Below are 15906 nucleotides of genomic sequence, written 5' to 3'. Positions count from 1 at the left end.
GGGGGGTGGGGGGGCAGAGAGTGAGAGGCGGAGGCCTGCCGCTTGCCGGCAGCTGCCCATCCGTTTGTGGGGACTCTCCCTACAATGAAGTCCAGATGCATCAAACAAAAAAAAAAATCCCCCCGCCGCCTACTCTTTTCCTCTGTGACCTTGCGAAGGGCTTTTTTAGCTTGGAGTGTGTCCGAGTGTAAAGCTGTAAAGGCGAGGGTGCAGCTGCCTGTGACCTGTGGACGACCCCGAGAGGACAAGACACACAGGGTTTAAAGGATGAACGAGCCGACGGCTCCTCTTACCCCAGAAAGAACAAACTATCTGATTAGCAAAGAGATTTTCTCTTGAGTTTGATTTGGGATTTAATTTTCCATTCCTCAAAAATGGCCACCGTGGATGTTTTAATAACTCAGAGCCTAAGTCATCTGTTTCATGTAGCCAAATCTTTAAGATGGGGACTGTCCCAGAAACAGGGACAACAGTAGAGAAATCAGACTCAGAAACTGTCATCACCTCTTAACTTTGCTTTCAGTAGAAGGCCAGGCTGTAACGAAACACAGCCCCCTAGAGGCCAAGACTGGCAGCACATTGTAACCTTGTGTTCCACAAGTAAAAAAACAACCGCCTCGTTTGCAGAGCAGTATTGTGTGTGAGAGAAAAGTACACATGAGAAGTGACTCACCTTTGATTTTGAACCCTCCATCATCCTCATCTGATTCACTGTCAGACTCAAACAGATCCTTGAACTCCTTCTTGTCCTCCACTTTCTTCTCTTGAATCTTCTTCCGTTTGATCTCAGGGAGGTCCAGATCCTCCATCTTTAATAAAACAGTCAACAGGGTCAAAACACAAGCCTGTCCTGATGACACTGATGATCTTAAAATAATTTTTCCCAACAGAGCATGAGTTTTTTGTGATTTAAGTGAAGGAGCAAGTCTTGTTGGATATTTACCCTTTCTTTGCCAGAGATCTCCAGCTGGATCTCCTTCTCCCTCAGTTTCTTCCACTGACTGTAGTACCTACTGAGAGGAGTCCCCTCCTCCTGGACCCGCTTCTCCCAGGCCGCCTGACAGAGAACATGGTGATCAAAATCTTTGCCGAAGAATGTATATAAAAAGGTGTGGGTGGTATATGGTATTAAAAAGGTAGAACCAGATCGATGCCTAAGCTTGTGGATGAACATAAATGTCCAAGGCCGTAGTTTGTTTTTTAAATATCTGTTGAGAGAGGCCTTTTAGCAGGTTCATTCAGGCTCTAGATTATCTTACTATAAGTGGCTTTCTACCACAACTTCACATCCATTGACCAGGAGAAAGAGATGGACAGACAAGACAGTGATGAGAGTCAGAAGATAGATAGAAAACAGACAGATTGAAGATGCTTGAAAGCGGAGACCAGCGGATCTTCTCCAGCCTTCCCCTGAAGGTATTTGTGGATGATATTGATTAGGCCCAATCACATTATCTGACCAACAAATCCAATAGAGTGAACAGACCACGGCCTCCTGCTCCCGTTAGCTTAACACATTTAGCAGTTTGCTGCGTCGCTGTTAAGATGGGTGACATGTACGCCCCCAAAAAAGACTGAATAAGAAAATGAAAATGGAAAAGCTACTTCTGAACTCAGCCAAGACTGAGACAAACAAAACAAAATATTTCCACAGGAGAGAACGACAAGAGACCCCAGTGCGACCTGGATGGAGGCAGGGCATCATTAATTAGGTGAGCTCTCAGTTTGGGTGACATGTCAGTGGGGGGCTGGTGGCCAGAGGGGGGCCGTGGCCTTTTCCACAACAGCAGCAGGGCTGTCCCCTCTCCTTCGCCTGCGGTGACACCTCTACTGCTGCCACGATGCCAGGGAGTGGATGCCATGGCGACAGCCTCCGCTGAGCAGAGAGCCGTGGCGACAGGGGCTGGCGCTGCCGCAGTGCCGTGCTGTCTGTCTGTTGTATTTTGTTAACACACACACACACACACACACTCACACAGTTCCGCATGTGTACACACACATTTTCTCATCAGCTAAATTACACAAAGACCATGCTCTTTAATTTCATCCTTAAACGCTCTTTAATATTAATCAGCAGAACACGTCAAGACTCTCAGTGGCAGCAAAGCCACATGAAAATATGTGTGTGGACAGGTAGCATAACATGAGAGCACAGACACACAGACACACACTAATGGCTACTCATTAAGGCAGAGGCGCCTCTGGTTCAAAAGCCCATAAGAGCTTGCAATAACCACACAGCCATTCTCAACCAGGCTGAGAGTTTACACAGGGAAGTGTCCTCCATTATCAGTTGCTGCATGTCGGTCAGGACTGTCATGGCCTGCAGCCTCTACTTTAACTGGACCAGAGCCCACAAGAAAAGTTTATAGTCAACCAAAGCAAAGTTTTTCATTATCATTGTCCTGCAACTGGAACTCTACTCTCTTTAGATGCTTCTTGAGAACATTCACATAAGACACCACCTACACGTTACAGCTGAAACAGACATGAGTAATCTAGATGATTAAAACTTAAAGAATCCTGCTGTTGCTGTGGAAACAACTGTTACATTTAACAGAAAACATTGACTCAAACTTGAACCAACTATTAGCAATTTCCAAGTCAAGTGGATAGAGTTGTCTAATTGTTGAGCATCGTCATTTACTGTGAACACCCAACAAACCCACCACAGCAGCTGGCACCATCTCACCAAGAGCTGGCAAAGTGACAACCACCGACTCCTCATTAGGTCTGATTTATGTATTAGTAAGAGGGATTAATGGATAGACATCCCAGACTAATTAATTTCCTATTTCAATTTTGTTGATAGTCTTGTGCTTCCGTTGGCACTGAATATATTTATGTTACATTTACTGTCAATTTGAGGTCTCACCTGCACCTGAGTAAATCAATACTTTTTAGATTAAATTTTAAGTGACTCTTTTACTCAAAGTAACTGAATTTATTTCAAATGAAATGGTTCAAACCAGGGTTCTGTATTCAATTAAATAGTAAAAACATTTAAACTTTTTTGACCTGTAGGACTAAACTGAGTAGGAAAAGCAATAAAACCGATAATCATACAAGAAACTAAATGCAAAATCCTAAAGTATAGTTCATGGTAACTAGTACTTTTCAGAGTTGTAATTAATTTTTAATTTAATCACTAATTATTCAAGTTTTTTACTGGTGGGACACTCCATATATAGCCGTAATGCTGACATTTTGCTTACGGCTAACGTTACTATTTACAGGAAGTCGATTCTTCTTCGTTGCTCTAAAACAGTAGTTGACGGTGGCCGCACAGCACAACTTCCTGTGTAAGCTACTATTTTGGAGCAGCGAAGAAGAACCGATTTCCAAGAAAACTGCCAGTTTATCCAAGTGTGACACTATAAAGTTTATCAAAAGATTACATGGTATCCGATCAGTGCACAGACTTGTGTACTCGCCGATACCGGATACCATATTTTAGACAGTCTCAGAGGCATTTCTGATACTGGTACCTGTTATTGGAAAAACTGTAATTATAGCAAACCAGATATCAAATCTCTAGCCAACGATACAAAACTGACTTCCATAATCACAAAACAGTTGAATACATTCAAGTTTCAGGAGTCAACTAAAAAAACATTTGACTCTGCAACGATCGAGCCATAAATGATTGTGCTGTGGTTTTTGTGTTACTTTTCTGTTTAAAGAACAGGTGATGTTATGTGACGTCAGCTATCTATTTATAACTCCAACAACTTCTACATTTTAACACCATTACTACTATTATTACATCTTGTTTTAAATCACCTGTGTGTGTTTTGATGGACCTGAATACAACTTACAATTCAATTGGTCAAAAGCCATTTGAAAGTTTACAAAAACTAATATTAGGAAACAGAAGAGCCAAACTGACGAGGAAGAGGTCAAATAAGAACTCTGGAAAGGCAGCCTGTAAATTCAGGACAACACAGACAACCCCTCCCTCCCTCCCTCCACCTCTCACTCTCTGTCAAACACGCACACACACACTCTCTCACCACAGCGGTGGCATCGGCCACTCCGAAGGCGGCCTTCTGTCTCCGTCCTGTGATGTGGCTGCTGTTCTCCTGTACCTTCTCCAGCAGCTGGCGCACCGGCTTGCAGTAATTGGCCACTTTGCATTCCTTCAGGAACGCTTTCAGCTGCAGGGATATGGAGGGGGAGTATGAGAAAGAAGGAACCAGTGTAAAGGATCATCCAGTCCGCCCATACGGTGTATTCAGGGACAGCAGAGGAGGGTTTGTGGTTGTTTCCCCTGAGGGGAGCAGATTCTGCCTGGCAAGACGTGAACCAGATCCTGAATCATCTATTCAGAGAAGAATTTAAACTCTGGGAATGTCACTACTTCTTTATGAGTTTGTAACACCTGAGTGTGTCCTGTAAGATTTTGTGGATATGAGGAGATAAAGTTGCTTCATTTCACAGACCCAGGTCACTCAAGTCCATTCCAGCATCAGTTCAAAGGTTGTGTTACCTGAATGATGGTGGGGAGGGCGAGCTCTGGGAAGCCAATGGTGAAGGCCTGAGTATGGAAGTATTCCAGTATCAGGTCATACAGCTGGTCGATCAGTCCCTCCTGAAGATTCACAAACAATATTCACACTTCAAACACGTGTAAAACGTCACGTCATCATTGTCGTCTTTGGTGTGCAACTACATTCAGTGAAACATGACTTGTTACAAAAGGTACTGTGATGACAGCTTGGCTGAGCCTGTCGGTGGACGTCTGAATCTCTGCCCGCATCTCTGACTTGTGCAGCAATTCAAATAGATCTGTGGAGTGACGCTCACCGATGACTGTTTCCAGCAGATAGAGAAGCAATCCAGAGTTTTTTAGGCAGAATTAACAATGGGATGTCATTTTCCTACATAACTACAGTCATGAAAAATTGCATCAGAAAAATGGTGACGATTGACACAGCTGTACAAGTCTCTTTACGTCCATGAACTGAATTAACACCTCTTAAAATCAACCAAAATAGTTAAGCGCTTCTTGCAAATGCAGCGTCCACATCAAAAGGCGTTGGATACGCAACTCGCTGCTGACTGCACAGAGCAAAATAAAATAACTCTCTCTTCCAAATGGAAATCAGCTAGCATGGTGTCAGACTGAATGACTGAGGAGAAATGAAATGCCAATTCAGTCTGATTGTCAGTCTAACCTTAGCCTAGCAGTCTGTCACCTCTGGCTTATAAACAGAGAGGATTCAGTTTACGCGGCGAGCCATTCAATAGGAAACTACACGTACACTACTTGTAAACACTACAAGTCAACATGCTACACAAAGAGAAGCAGCACAGATTCAAATATTTACCTTCAGCAGCTTAAAGCCAGCCTGTAAAACCTTTGCTTATTAGTGGCCACAAGTGATACTAACACGGTAATGGCACTTTGAATTGTGACTATTGCTTAGCCTTTAGTCATCCATGTTGTATTAACTGTCAACAAACTCTACATTCATATGGAAAAACCTGAGAGCTTCCTGCTACAAGTAGTTACCTTTTAAAATGGTGCCTGTCAGTTAAGGATGGCCCTTAAAAGTTGAATCATACTTGCATCAGGTTGTATTATCTATAGTATGTACTATGGCTCTTTAAACAGTTAAACAATGTATGACATAGATTGATTTACATGTAATTTCAAAATGCAACTCATGTGAACACATCATCTGCAGTACAAGAAGCTTAGTTGCCTCTCTTTGTGAAAATGAAAACCTTTCAATAAGCGTTTCCCATCAATCAGATCAGTGTTTGTTGAGTTATGTCTGTTGTGAGTCTACGAGGCAGGGGTTCGTGGCAGCTGCCCAGGTGACAGGAGTGAAAACAGCCCTAGTGAGCGGAGTGAGGAGGATAATCCCAGAAGGCCGTGCTGCAATCCTCTTGGCTCCAGTGCTGAGCGTGGGGACTCCGGGCCAGTTTTAGAGCCCTGACAAGGGGCTTTCAGCGCTGCCCTCAATCCCCTCATGCTCACATGAAGGCTAACACACACAGTGTCGGGGAGCAACATGGAAATAACATTAACTAAGACCTGAAACACTCATCTGATCAGCTGCTGCTCCTTCTTGGTGCAACAAAGACCCGAAGCACAGATACAAGCAGCAGCACACAGCGGATACTCTTTCCCTATTAGAAAGAAAAATCTCTCCTACACTATCTAGTGGTGGATCCACAACAGTAACACATACCTTGTAGGCTTTCTCCATCAGGTTGACTTTGCTAAGCTTCAGGATGACTGCAAAGTTGATGGGTTTCTTGCTCATTCGGCCTGGTTTCTTGTTGAAGTCCACTTGATGGAAGATCTAGAAAGGAAAAGCAGAAACCAGCCAGAATTAATTTGGACCCAACTAAAATGATAGGATTTATTGGTACAATGCATATCATATTCAGAGAACGGAATAACCTAAATCAAATACAAAACATGGGCAAGATTTTACCTGATAACCTTTATTTACTTTTTTATTTTATTTTTATTGTTCTTCATTATTAGTGATTGTGTATTCTTTTGGTTTGTATGTTTTCACACTCCTCATTGTCCAAGACAAACCTGATACTGAAGGAATGTACTGGAAAGGTGAGGCTGATGGCTGACAAAGGTCAAAACCTGTTGGTAACTAATAAGCTATGAAACAAAGTATTTTTTCATAACTCCCGTACATGTAGGGTTTGCCTTTTCATACATCTAATAAATCTCTTCCTTCTCATTTCCAGGAGACACCACACTTTCATAAGTTCAAGCACAACTTAAGTATATATGTATTCAGCTATAATGGCATTAGACAATAATCATTCTGCGCTGTTCGTTCTACATGCAGCGGTGTTAGAGAAATTACACATTTCTATCTTAGTCTCTGAAAGTACATTCTAGCCAGCGTGTGGGCTTTTTGTCTACAAGCTTTAGCTTTCACATCTGCCCACAGTGCACAAGTGAATTTCTGTCTTGTATTTGTATATCAAGCTATTTCTGACACCACGTATCTCAGTGTATTTCTGTGTGTTAGTGTGTGCGTGTATGTGTGTGCTTGTGTGGTCGTTAATGTGCTCAGTGTGCGAAGCAGAGCAACGCTCCTGGCCAGTGCTGTCTGTACAAACATAGGATGTGGTGGCGGTCTGCGGGGGAGCCAGGGGGAAGTGGGAAGGCATGGGCCAACCCTGATGCATGCACATGCACGCGCTCACACACACACACACACACACACACACACACACACACACACACACACACACTGAAGCAGGAAGCTCCAAATCATACACCCCCCTCGGAGATGCGAGAACACACACAGGCAGACACACACAGGAGGAAGGGGCTGCTTCTGCTGCTCTAATTAAAACAGTAGCAACGTACCTCAGCCTGCCTTTAACAAGAGGAACAGTAAAGGAGAAAAAACACAGGAAATATCGTGCGTCACAAATAAATACGGCTTGCTGTTGGGGGTTGGGGGCTCCGAGTGTGTGAGCAGCGAAAAAGAGGTGGGGAGTGGGCCATAGGCAGAGAGGATGTGGTCTGCACAGCGTGTTAGGACCAGCGTGTAAACCACAACTGTGTCTTTATCGGGTTGGTCAAACTGCTTCACGCGCACACACACTGACCACTCCCAGCGGGCCAAGCTAGTCGCTGTCGCTAGCACACTGTTATCCTCCGGCAAACCACAACATCGCCCAGCACACCACGCATTCGCACTGACACGCATTCGCACACAAACACCACATGGTCACGTGCTTAACACCTGACCCAGAGAAATGTTGTCAGTTGGTGACCTGCGATCAGTCTGATAACAAAGGTGTGTCTCTCTCTCTCACACACACACTCACTGAGAGAGAAAGAGAGTTCTACCCTTCGATGTGTTTCCTCCTGAGCTCCTTCAGTTGTGGCCGTTGAGACCAAAATGCATCTCATACGCCACTGATGTTTTTCCACAGCAAACCACCGACGGAACATTTCATCACATCTACCTTTACATTGTTTCCATTTGTGACAAAGACAACAACTGACTGCTGCTTACTCTGCATAATTTCAAAGTATTTGAGCTCTTCAGGCATGTATAGTGTACTGGTGTATGAAAAACTACACAGCAGACTGCTGGAAACCTGACCATCCCCTCAGCTCGTCTCAAGCTGCTGTGATCCTGTCGGACAGACATGGTGGTTCCTGGAGACTACGTGAAGCCTTACCTCCAAGAGGAAAGGCAGCACAGGTACAAATGTGTTGGTGCTGCTCGACAGCAGGGTGAGGGCTCTGCAACAGTGCATCCTCAGGGGGTAATATCTTGATGTGGGCACCAATCTGTTCAGACAGAGGAAACAGTGGTCAATGTCTCCACCTGCTGTTGGTGAAATGTACAGGACCTGATATTATGTTATAATGCATGTAAAAATCAATGCCAGACGACAGCTTCAAGTTTCTTTGCCACTGCGATTACTGAAGGTAAGAAATAATCAACAAATGACTCATTAGGCTTTTGAGTGATGACACCACCACTCCAAAAATTCAGCTATGTGAAGAATTGTCCAATATTACAGTTTAAAAACAAAGTGTGCGCATCAGTGTTTCTGTTTGTACTGTACATCAGGTGACAAATAAATAACTGAACAATATGTAGCTCTTGTCCACTGCTTCACATTGCATCAAACAAATGACAACCCTCACTCTGACTCTCAGGTCAGTCAGTGATTATACAGTACAATACAGAGAGCGCCAGTTATCAATTTGATATAGTATATACATATATATATATATATATATAAATAAATAAATAAATCTACGTAATTAATGGGAAACACTGGTGCATACAAACTCAGACAATGTAGTTACCACAGCACAATGACAAAGATACCAGAGTCTGGATATTTCACAGTTAGACAATAAACTTAAAATCATTTCTAACAAATATAGAACTTATGATGTACTATTCCTCAGTACTGATATATCCGTCCAATTTCATTATTCACTCTCACCCTACAATTTTCAGCACCACTGCAGTCTTCTGTGCATAATCTTGGCTTATTTATCACTTTCAGCCAGCAGTCATTCTGTCACTCAACCAGTATTGTCACAGCAGGAGACTCTTTGTTCTCACTTCTGCTCAGTTCATTTGCTGCAGTGAGATTATGTTGATGTGTAAAAGTTACAGCTGATACTAAGTGGGGGTTCAGACCCAAAGGCCCTGCATTTAAAAAAGTGTTGATTGGGTGCCTGTACTGGTGGGGTGATGAGCTGATCAGCTGATCTGGCTAACAGATCCATGAGTTTAAGGTTTATCAGACACTAACACAGCAGATCCTTTTGGTCCTGTTTGGGGGAATGTTGCAAGGAAGAAAAAAAAAAACTGTTATGACTAAAATGATTCATTTTTTAATTTGGCAAGTGCTGATAATTTCTTAAGAGCTGAGACAACAGGCTGGTTAATCAGTTACGTGACTGACAAAATTGCTTAAGTAATTATTTAAGCAAAAATGCAAAAATATTTTTTGAAAAACTGGATTGCTCCAGTTTTTCAAATGTGATGATTTGTTGCTTTACATTAAACCAAATATGTTTGGGTTTAGAACTGAGGCAGTTTGAACATTTTACACAATTTTCTGACATTTTATAAGAGAAACTATTAATTGATTAGTGAGAAAAAAGGGTCATTAGCTTCATCAATAATGAAAACATGTAAATGTTATATACTCACTTGATGGTGCCGATTATGACCTGGCAGAGTGGATAAATGAGAGGTTGTAGAACATCACTGGGGTGCAAGGTGCTGAGGACGCGACACCACAGGTACAGACAGTGGATATACTGCCAGTTATACACCGACTGATATGTTTCCTACAGAACACACACAAGCAGAGTCTTCTCTTATTACAAGGGTTTAAAATGAGCCCAAATATACCGGAAGAACTCAACTCTGAATGTTCATTCAACTTCGTGTTGATTTTTTGCATTGTACTGTGCTTTGAGGACAACAGACAAGCAAAAAAGTCAACATCATCATGCTAACTGGCTCGCATCTGGTTCAAATGAATGGTCAACATCAACACTTAATGCATGGAGGGCAGATTTGAAAGAGGGCATTTCAAGGAATAACTGGACTGTAGCCTGTAAGGAGGCTCAGATTCAAACAGCCAACACTGACTTAAAGTTACCTCAATATAATTGGTTGATGCAGATTTACATAATCCCTGCCAAACTGAATAAACATAATAGTAATATACCTGACATATGCTTTAAATGTAATGAGGTTCAAGGAACATTCATACATTGTATTTGGGAGTGTGACAAAATAAAGAAATTCTGGAGGGAGGAGGTGAGTAATACAATCAAGATCATTTTGTCTGAAAATTCCACTAGACTCCAAGATGGTAGTGTTTGACTTGTATCCTACTAATCTGACTTCGGTGGATTTTGGTAAACTGCAGGCAAAACACATGATAGCTCTCAACTGGAAGAACATGGCGCAGTGTGTGCCCATGGAAAGAATAACATATACCTTGAAAAACAAACTGGATGCTTAGCAGGAAATTTGGAAACCATTTAATGATTTTATATAGCAAAATAGTAAATATACAGTACTGTGCAAAAGTTTTATGTTTGGGTCGTTGTCCTGCTGCAGAATAAATTTGGGGCCAATCATACGCCTCCCTGATGGTACTGCATGATGGATAAGTATCTGCCTGTATTTCTCAGCATTGAGGACACCATTAATCCTGACCAAATCTCCAACTGAATTTGCAGAAATGCTGCCCCAAACTTGCAAGGAACCTCAACTATGCTTCATTGTTGCCTGCAGACACTCATTATTGTACCGCTCTGCAGCCCTTCGGCAAACAAACTGCCTTCTGCTACAGCCAAATATTTCAAATTTTGACTCCTCAGTCCAGAGCACCTGCTGCCATTTTTCTGCACCCCAGTTCCTATGTTTTCATGCATAGTTGAGTCGCTTGGCCTTGTTTCCATATCGAGGTATGGCTTTTTGGCTGCAACTCTTCCATGAAGACCACGTCTGGCCAGACTTCTCCGGACAGTAGATGGGTGTACCTGGGTCCCACTGGTTTCTGCCAGTTCTGAGCTGATGGCGCTGCTGGACATCTTCCGATTTCGAAGGGAAATAAGTTTGATGTGTTTCATCTGCTGCACTAAGTTTCCTTGGCTGACCACTGTGTCTACGATCTTCAACGCTGCCCGTTTCTTTGTGCTTCTTCAAAAGAACTTGAACAGCACATCTTGAAACCCCAGTCTGCTTTGAAATGAGAGACCTTGCTGATACAGTCTAACTACCTTGTGTCTTGTTGCTGTGCTCAGTCTTGCCATGGTGTATGACCTGTGCCATGAAACTGTCTTCCACAACCTCACCTTGGTAGCAGTGTTTGGCTGTTCCTCGCCCAGTTACTCCTACACAGCTGTTTCTGTTTCAGTTAATGACTGTGTTTCAACCTGCATGTGAAACTGATGATCATTAGCACCTGTTTGGTATAATTGGTTGATCATACACCTGACTATAATCCTACAAAATCCTTGACTTTGTGCAAGTGTACCTATAAGAATTGATGCTGGTTTGAAGGCAAAGGGTAGTAACACCAAATATTGATTTGACTTTTGTTCGCTCACTTTGCGTTTTGTAAATTGATAAAAATAAACAATTATTATTCATATTTTTGAAAGCATTCTTAGTTTACAGCATTTTTTTCCACACCTACCTAAAACTTTTGCACAGTACTGTATATTATATATATATGAGAGAGAACAAGTATGTGTTTTGTTTTTTGGGGGTGGGGGCGGTTGCATATTCTGTAATATGTTGCATAATGCTAATGGCTGTAAAATAAAATGAAATCTCAATAAAGACATTGCTAAAAAAAAAAAAAACATCATCATGCTGGTGTGTGTCAACATTAACATCTAGTATGTTAGAGTAGCTTTTTGCTCTTTTTATCTGTAGCAACTAAGTGAATACATTAGATTTGAATGTAATGTGTTTAAATCAGTGTCAATAAAAGAATAATAATCACTATCATATCATTCATCATAAAATGGCAAAACAGTCTTCCTATACTTGTACAGGTTCCATCCAGGAGAGCATTTCAAATCTATAAACCAACCTTTTTCTTCATGGTCATGGCGTTTCTGAGGTGGATGGCCAGCTGTCGGATGTAGATGAAGGCGTGCTGATAAGTGGCCTGTGTGTCCAGGGAGTACATCTCCGTTAGAGTTCGCTGCATGAAGTTGATCATGGGCAGCGCATTGGGAGATGTGAACTTACAGTTTTGTACGTAGGAAATGTACATTTGCTGCGAAGAGAAAGAAAAACACCATGAGCAGAAGAGCTCAAAATACAGAAGTGAACACAATTTGGCACTGGTTATAAAGGCTTGATGTGGTTTTAAGTGTTTGTAATGAACACCAAATAAAGAGGAATTCTAAAAGACAGAAGTTTAACACTCTGTTTTTGTGTCAGTCATTTTTTAAGGCAAGTACTATCTGCAAGGTCCCTGTTCTAGTCTATTTTACATCCAGGTTTCTATGTCCGCCTCTTGCTGCGTTACTCTGCATTTAGCTCACCTTGAGAATAGGGTTAAGATATGTTTCCTGCTTGTGTCGGCAGATTTTGTTGAGGGCCAGGAAGGCGAGAACGCGACTCGTTTCTTCCCCTGTGCTCCACTGTTTCAGCAGTTGCTATATACAAAGATGTAAGGGAAAGAAAAATAAAGCCACATTAAAAGACTATTGTATATCCCAAAGCGTCACATTCCATGCCTTCCTATGGTGACTTGTGTCCTACCTTAACCAGGTGCCGACACTGTTTGGGTAGACAAAGGTAATAAGGTATGAGCTGGTTGGCGTGCCGCAGGACAGCGCTGATGACTGTAGACTCTGTTAGACACGATAACAGCTACAGGTGAAGAGGGAGACGACACAAGTGTTAGGAGAAAAAACAAGGGAACAACACAGTGATGTTTTCAGGACGCAAATGAAGAAGAGGAAAAAATGTCACTGCAGAAATACAGTACAACTCTTTGTTGTAAATGAATTGTTCTGTTTTCAAAACCAATAAAACACATCTATGTAACATCTCTGACGCAGAGGAAAGACCTGAAGTGAACAGCAAAACAAACCTGAACTACTCCACTGAGATACATCTTGATGTCGATCTGATTCTTCTGCCACTTTGGACTAGACGACGGGAGCACTAGCCTGAGAGCAAAACAGAATGAGAAGTGATCAAACTTTCCACCGCTACATTTACTGTCAACAGATCAGAGATACAACATCCACTTCGTACTTTTTCTGGTCTTTATCTGGCTTTAGGTTGAGCATCCTCTGCAGGGCCACGTAAACATCTCTGATGCAGAACAGGACCAAAGCGTTGAACACTGCAGACCAGACAGAAAAAGGATTATTAATTCATATTTACAAGGAGCGAAGCTTGTTGTGTTCTATCATACAAAAATATTGCATACAATATTATAATGCTTGCTATAAGATAATGTGAGAAATCAAACAATCCATCAATCCAGTAAGGTATCATAAGGTAGAAGAAAAGAACTCCAAATAGACACAAAATAAAATGTCAGGTGTTGTAGCTGCTTTAGTATCTAAAACTTTCTAACAATAAGCCGTTCTTACAGAAGACATGTTGACATGTCACAGTAGGAAAAGCACAACGTGTCAATAATAAAATTAATGTTGTCACGGCTTAATGGAGCACTTGAGTGAAACAGAACCACAGTTCAATCAATGTTACGAGACACACCTGTGTGACAAGTCGTCGTATCTGTGGTGAAAAAATCCTGCACCCAGCCCAACTTGAAATATCTCACCATACCCAAATAAGGGTTTAGCAATATGACTATTAGGGCTGCACGATATGCAAAAAAAATTTAAAAAATAAAAAATAAAATCATATTATGATTATTTTGGCACATATTGCGATTGTGTTTACAGTTGGAATGGTAGATATGCATTTTATTTTCACTAGAATAAAATTTTAAAAATGATGATTTAATTTTTGTACCAAACAAACGTCTGGAGAATATAATTTGTAGGCCGGGGTGACTCTGTAGCACCACAACACTTGTGGTATTAACAATGCACAACGATGTGACCAAAAAAAAAAAGCTCCTGTGATTTGGATATTGCAGTTGGCCTTATAGCTATTTTGATTATATATCGATTAATTGTGCAGCCCTAATGACTACAATACTGTATGTGTAATATCAGTCATTCTGGTTATTGGATATGTGTATAAATGTCAATATTGTGCAGCCACACCATAAATGAAAGCCATTATGGTTAACATTTACAGCAACTTTGTCCGCATGTTGTTTGATGCGATGCTGACAGTATTGAAGGAATACACTGCGAAACACTGTCAAGTTGTGTTCAAGTATTCAATTTAGATTTTCAACTGCAATACTCAGCAATAATTATAACAATATCATATTTCCATGACAATGGTACAGCTTGACTACACATATCAGCACTTACAGGTAAACATGGAGTCCTACCTGAGCTGTCAGCCACTTTGTAGCGACACTGTCCCCCTCCTTCACCCTTTGTTGTAGCTACAGCTGCCTTAAAGGCCTGGGTGACTTCTCTGAAGAGACGAGGTGTGGGCTCCTGCTTCATAGCAGCTCTCCAGTCTTCAACCATTTTGTCTGTGACTTTGATGGTTTCCACGGATTTCTTGGATATTTTTGAACCTTTCTGTCCATCCTCATCATCTTCACCGTCCTCACCAGAGCTAGCCTCCTACATGTAAAACATGCCAGTATGAAGATGTCTGCTTTCCATAATCAACTTTAACACGCACGCACGCACACACACACACACACACACACACACACACACACACACACACACACACACACACACAAGCAGCAGGCCTACCTCCAGTGTGGATGGCAATCTGTGGTACTTTTTCTCATCCTCATCCTCATTCTCAGAGCTGTCTGTGTCCTCAAAGTTTAGGAGCTTATGGTCGTTCTCTTGCAGAAACTTGTAAAACTCTGGATCTTTATTCTTTAACCTGGACAGCTGCTCCTTGTGTTCAGATGCCTTTCCTTTCTTCGTATCGTCACTATAGAGAATAATAACCACAAAAACACAAAAGAGATGTTTGAGGGGACATGATGATGTTAGTACCATCACAATTGTGATACATTATAAAAGGGACTTACGTGTTGGGAGCTGCAGAGTTCAAATCTTTCTTCTTGTTCTTTTTCTTGACTCCATTCTGTTTGGGAGTCTCTTCTTCAGATTCACCGTCAGAGTCGAAACCTGACAGCAGGAACTCATCCACACTGAGCTCTTCCAGTTTCCTACACGACAGACAAATGTTCAGTCACTGAAATAAGTGGGCCAACATGTGGAGAGGTAACTTACATATGATGCACGGTCTACGTAGTTTCTACTGTCAATTGTAACGTTTTAAAGTTTAGTCGTCATTTAGCTAGCCAAGTTTCATATTCATGTACAGTACATTTTCAACCAAGAGACCGAAGACTGATGTAAGCTAACTGCTAACAAGAAGCCCTATCACTACGCTAGCGAGAGCAGCATGGGTAGCTAAGACTGTCGCACACTATGTTATCTAACTAAACAGAGTCTAGAAAACACCAGTAATTCTCCCCCTGCATTGACAACACTTACACTTATAAAATCAAAACAAATTTGCCCTTAAAAAATCGCAATAAACGGCACATTTTAAAGGAAATATCCACGTACCTTTTCTGTTTCCCTGCCATGCTGGATCCAAAACGTGACAACTTCAATACCCACAATGCCTCGGTGCAAAACGGGGGAATTGGTTTTATGGTTCACAGGTAGTGAGCCCCGTAAGCTATTTGCGTTTATAAACGTGATAAAATAATCATGGTTGTTTTGGTCCAACGCTGCAGGTATTGTCTTTC

At 41.8% G+C, this 15906-nt stretch overlaps 1 protein-coding gene across 1 annotated transcript in view; it reads right to left on the bottom strand.

The window, feature by feature from the left end:
• The window catches only part of noc2l (NOC2-like nucleolar associated transcriptional repressor), a 23658-nt gene extending 7830 nt beyond the window's left edge, over window positions 1-15828 (bottom strand). Inside the window, exons 1-16 of the mRNA XM_023427400.2 lie at window positions 15722-15828; window positions 15175-15315; window positions 14885-15074; window positions 14503-14746; window positions 13278-13368; window positions 13111-13189; window positions 12777-12887; window positions 12557-12670; window positions 12097-12285; window positions 9687-9826; window positions 8185-8296; window positions 6201-6314; window positions 4490-4591; window positions 4014-4157; window positions 944-1057; window positions 674-809 (exon numbers count right to left, since the gene is read on the bottom strand). Of these exons, the coding sequence (XP_023283168.1) occupies window positions 674-809; window positions 944-1057; window positions 4014-4157; window positions 4490-4591; window positions 6201-6314; window positions 8185-8296; window positions 9687-9826; window positions 12097-12285; window positions 12557-12670; window positions 12777-12887; window positions 13111-13189; window positions 13278-13368; window positions 14503-14746; window positions 14885-15074; window positions 15175-15315; window positions 15722-15741 (2041 nt within the window). The 5' untranslated portion in view covers window positions 15742-15828. The remainder of the gene's footprint in view (window positions 1-673; window positions 810-943; window positions 1058-4013; window positions 4158-4489; window positions 4592-6200; window positions 6315-8184; window positions 8297-9686; window positions 9827-12096; window positions 12286-12556; window positions 12671-12776; window positions 12888-13110; window positions 13190-13277; window positions 13369-14502; window positions 14747-14884; window positions 15075-15174; window positions 15316-15721) is intronic.
• Between the last annotated feature and the right edge of the window lie 78 nt (window positions 15829-15906).

This window comes from Seriola lalandi, unplaced genomic scaffold, assembly GCF_002814215.2.
Source record: "Seriola lalandi dorsalis isolate HSWRI2012SDOR001 ecotype SW California unplaced genomic scaffold, Sedor1 jcf7180002054861, whole genome shotgun sequence".
Taxonomy (NCBI): Eukaryota; Metazoa; Chordata; class Actinopteri; order Carangiformes; family Carangidae; genus Seriola; species Seriola lalandi.
Note: the sequence above shows the minus strand (reverse complement) of the source record. Positions and strands in the feature narration are given on the sequence as shown.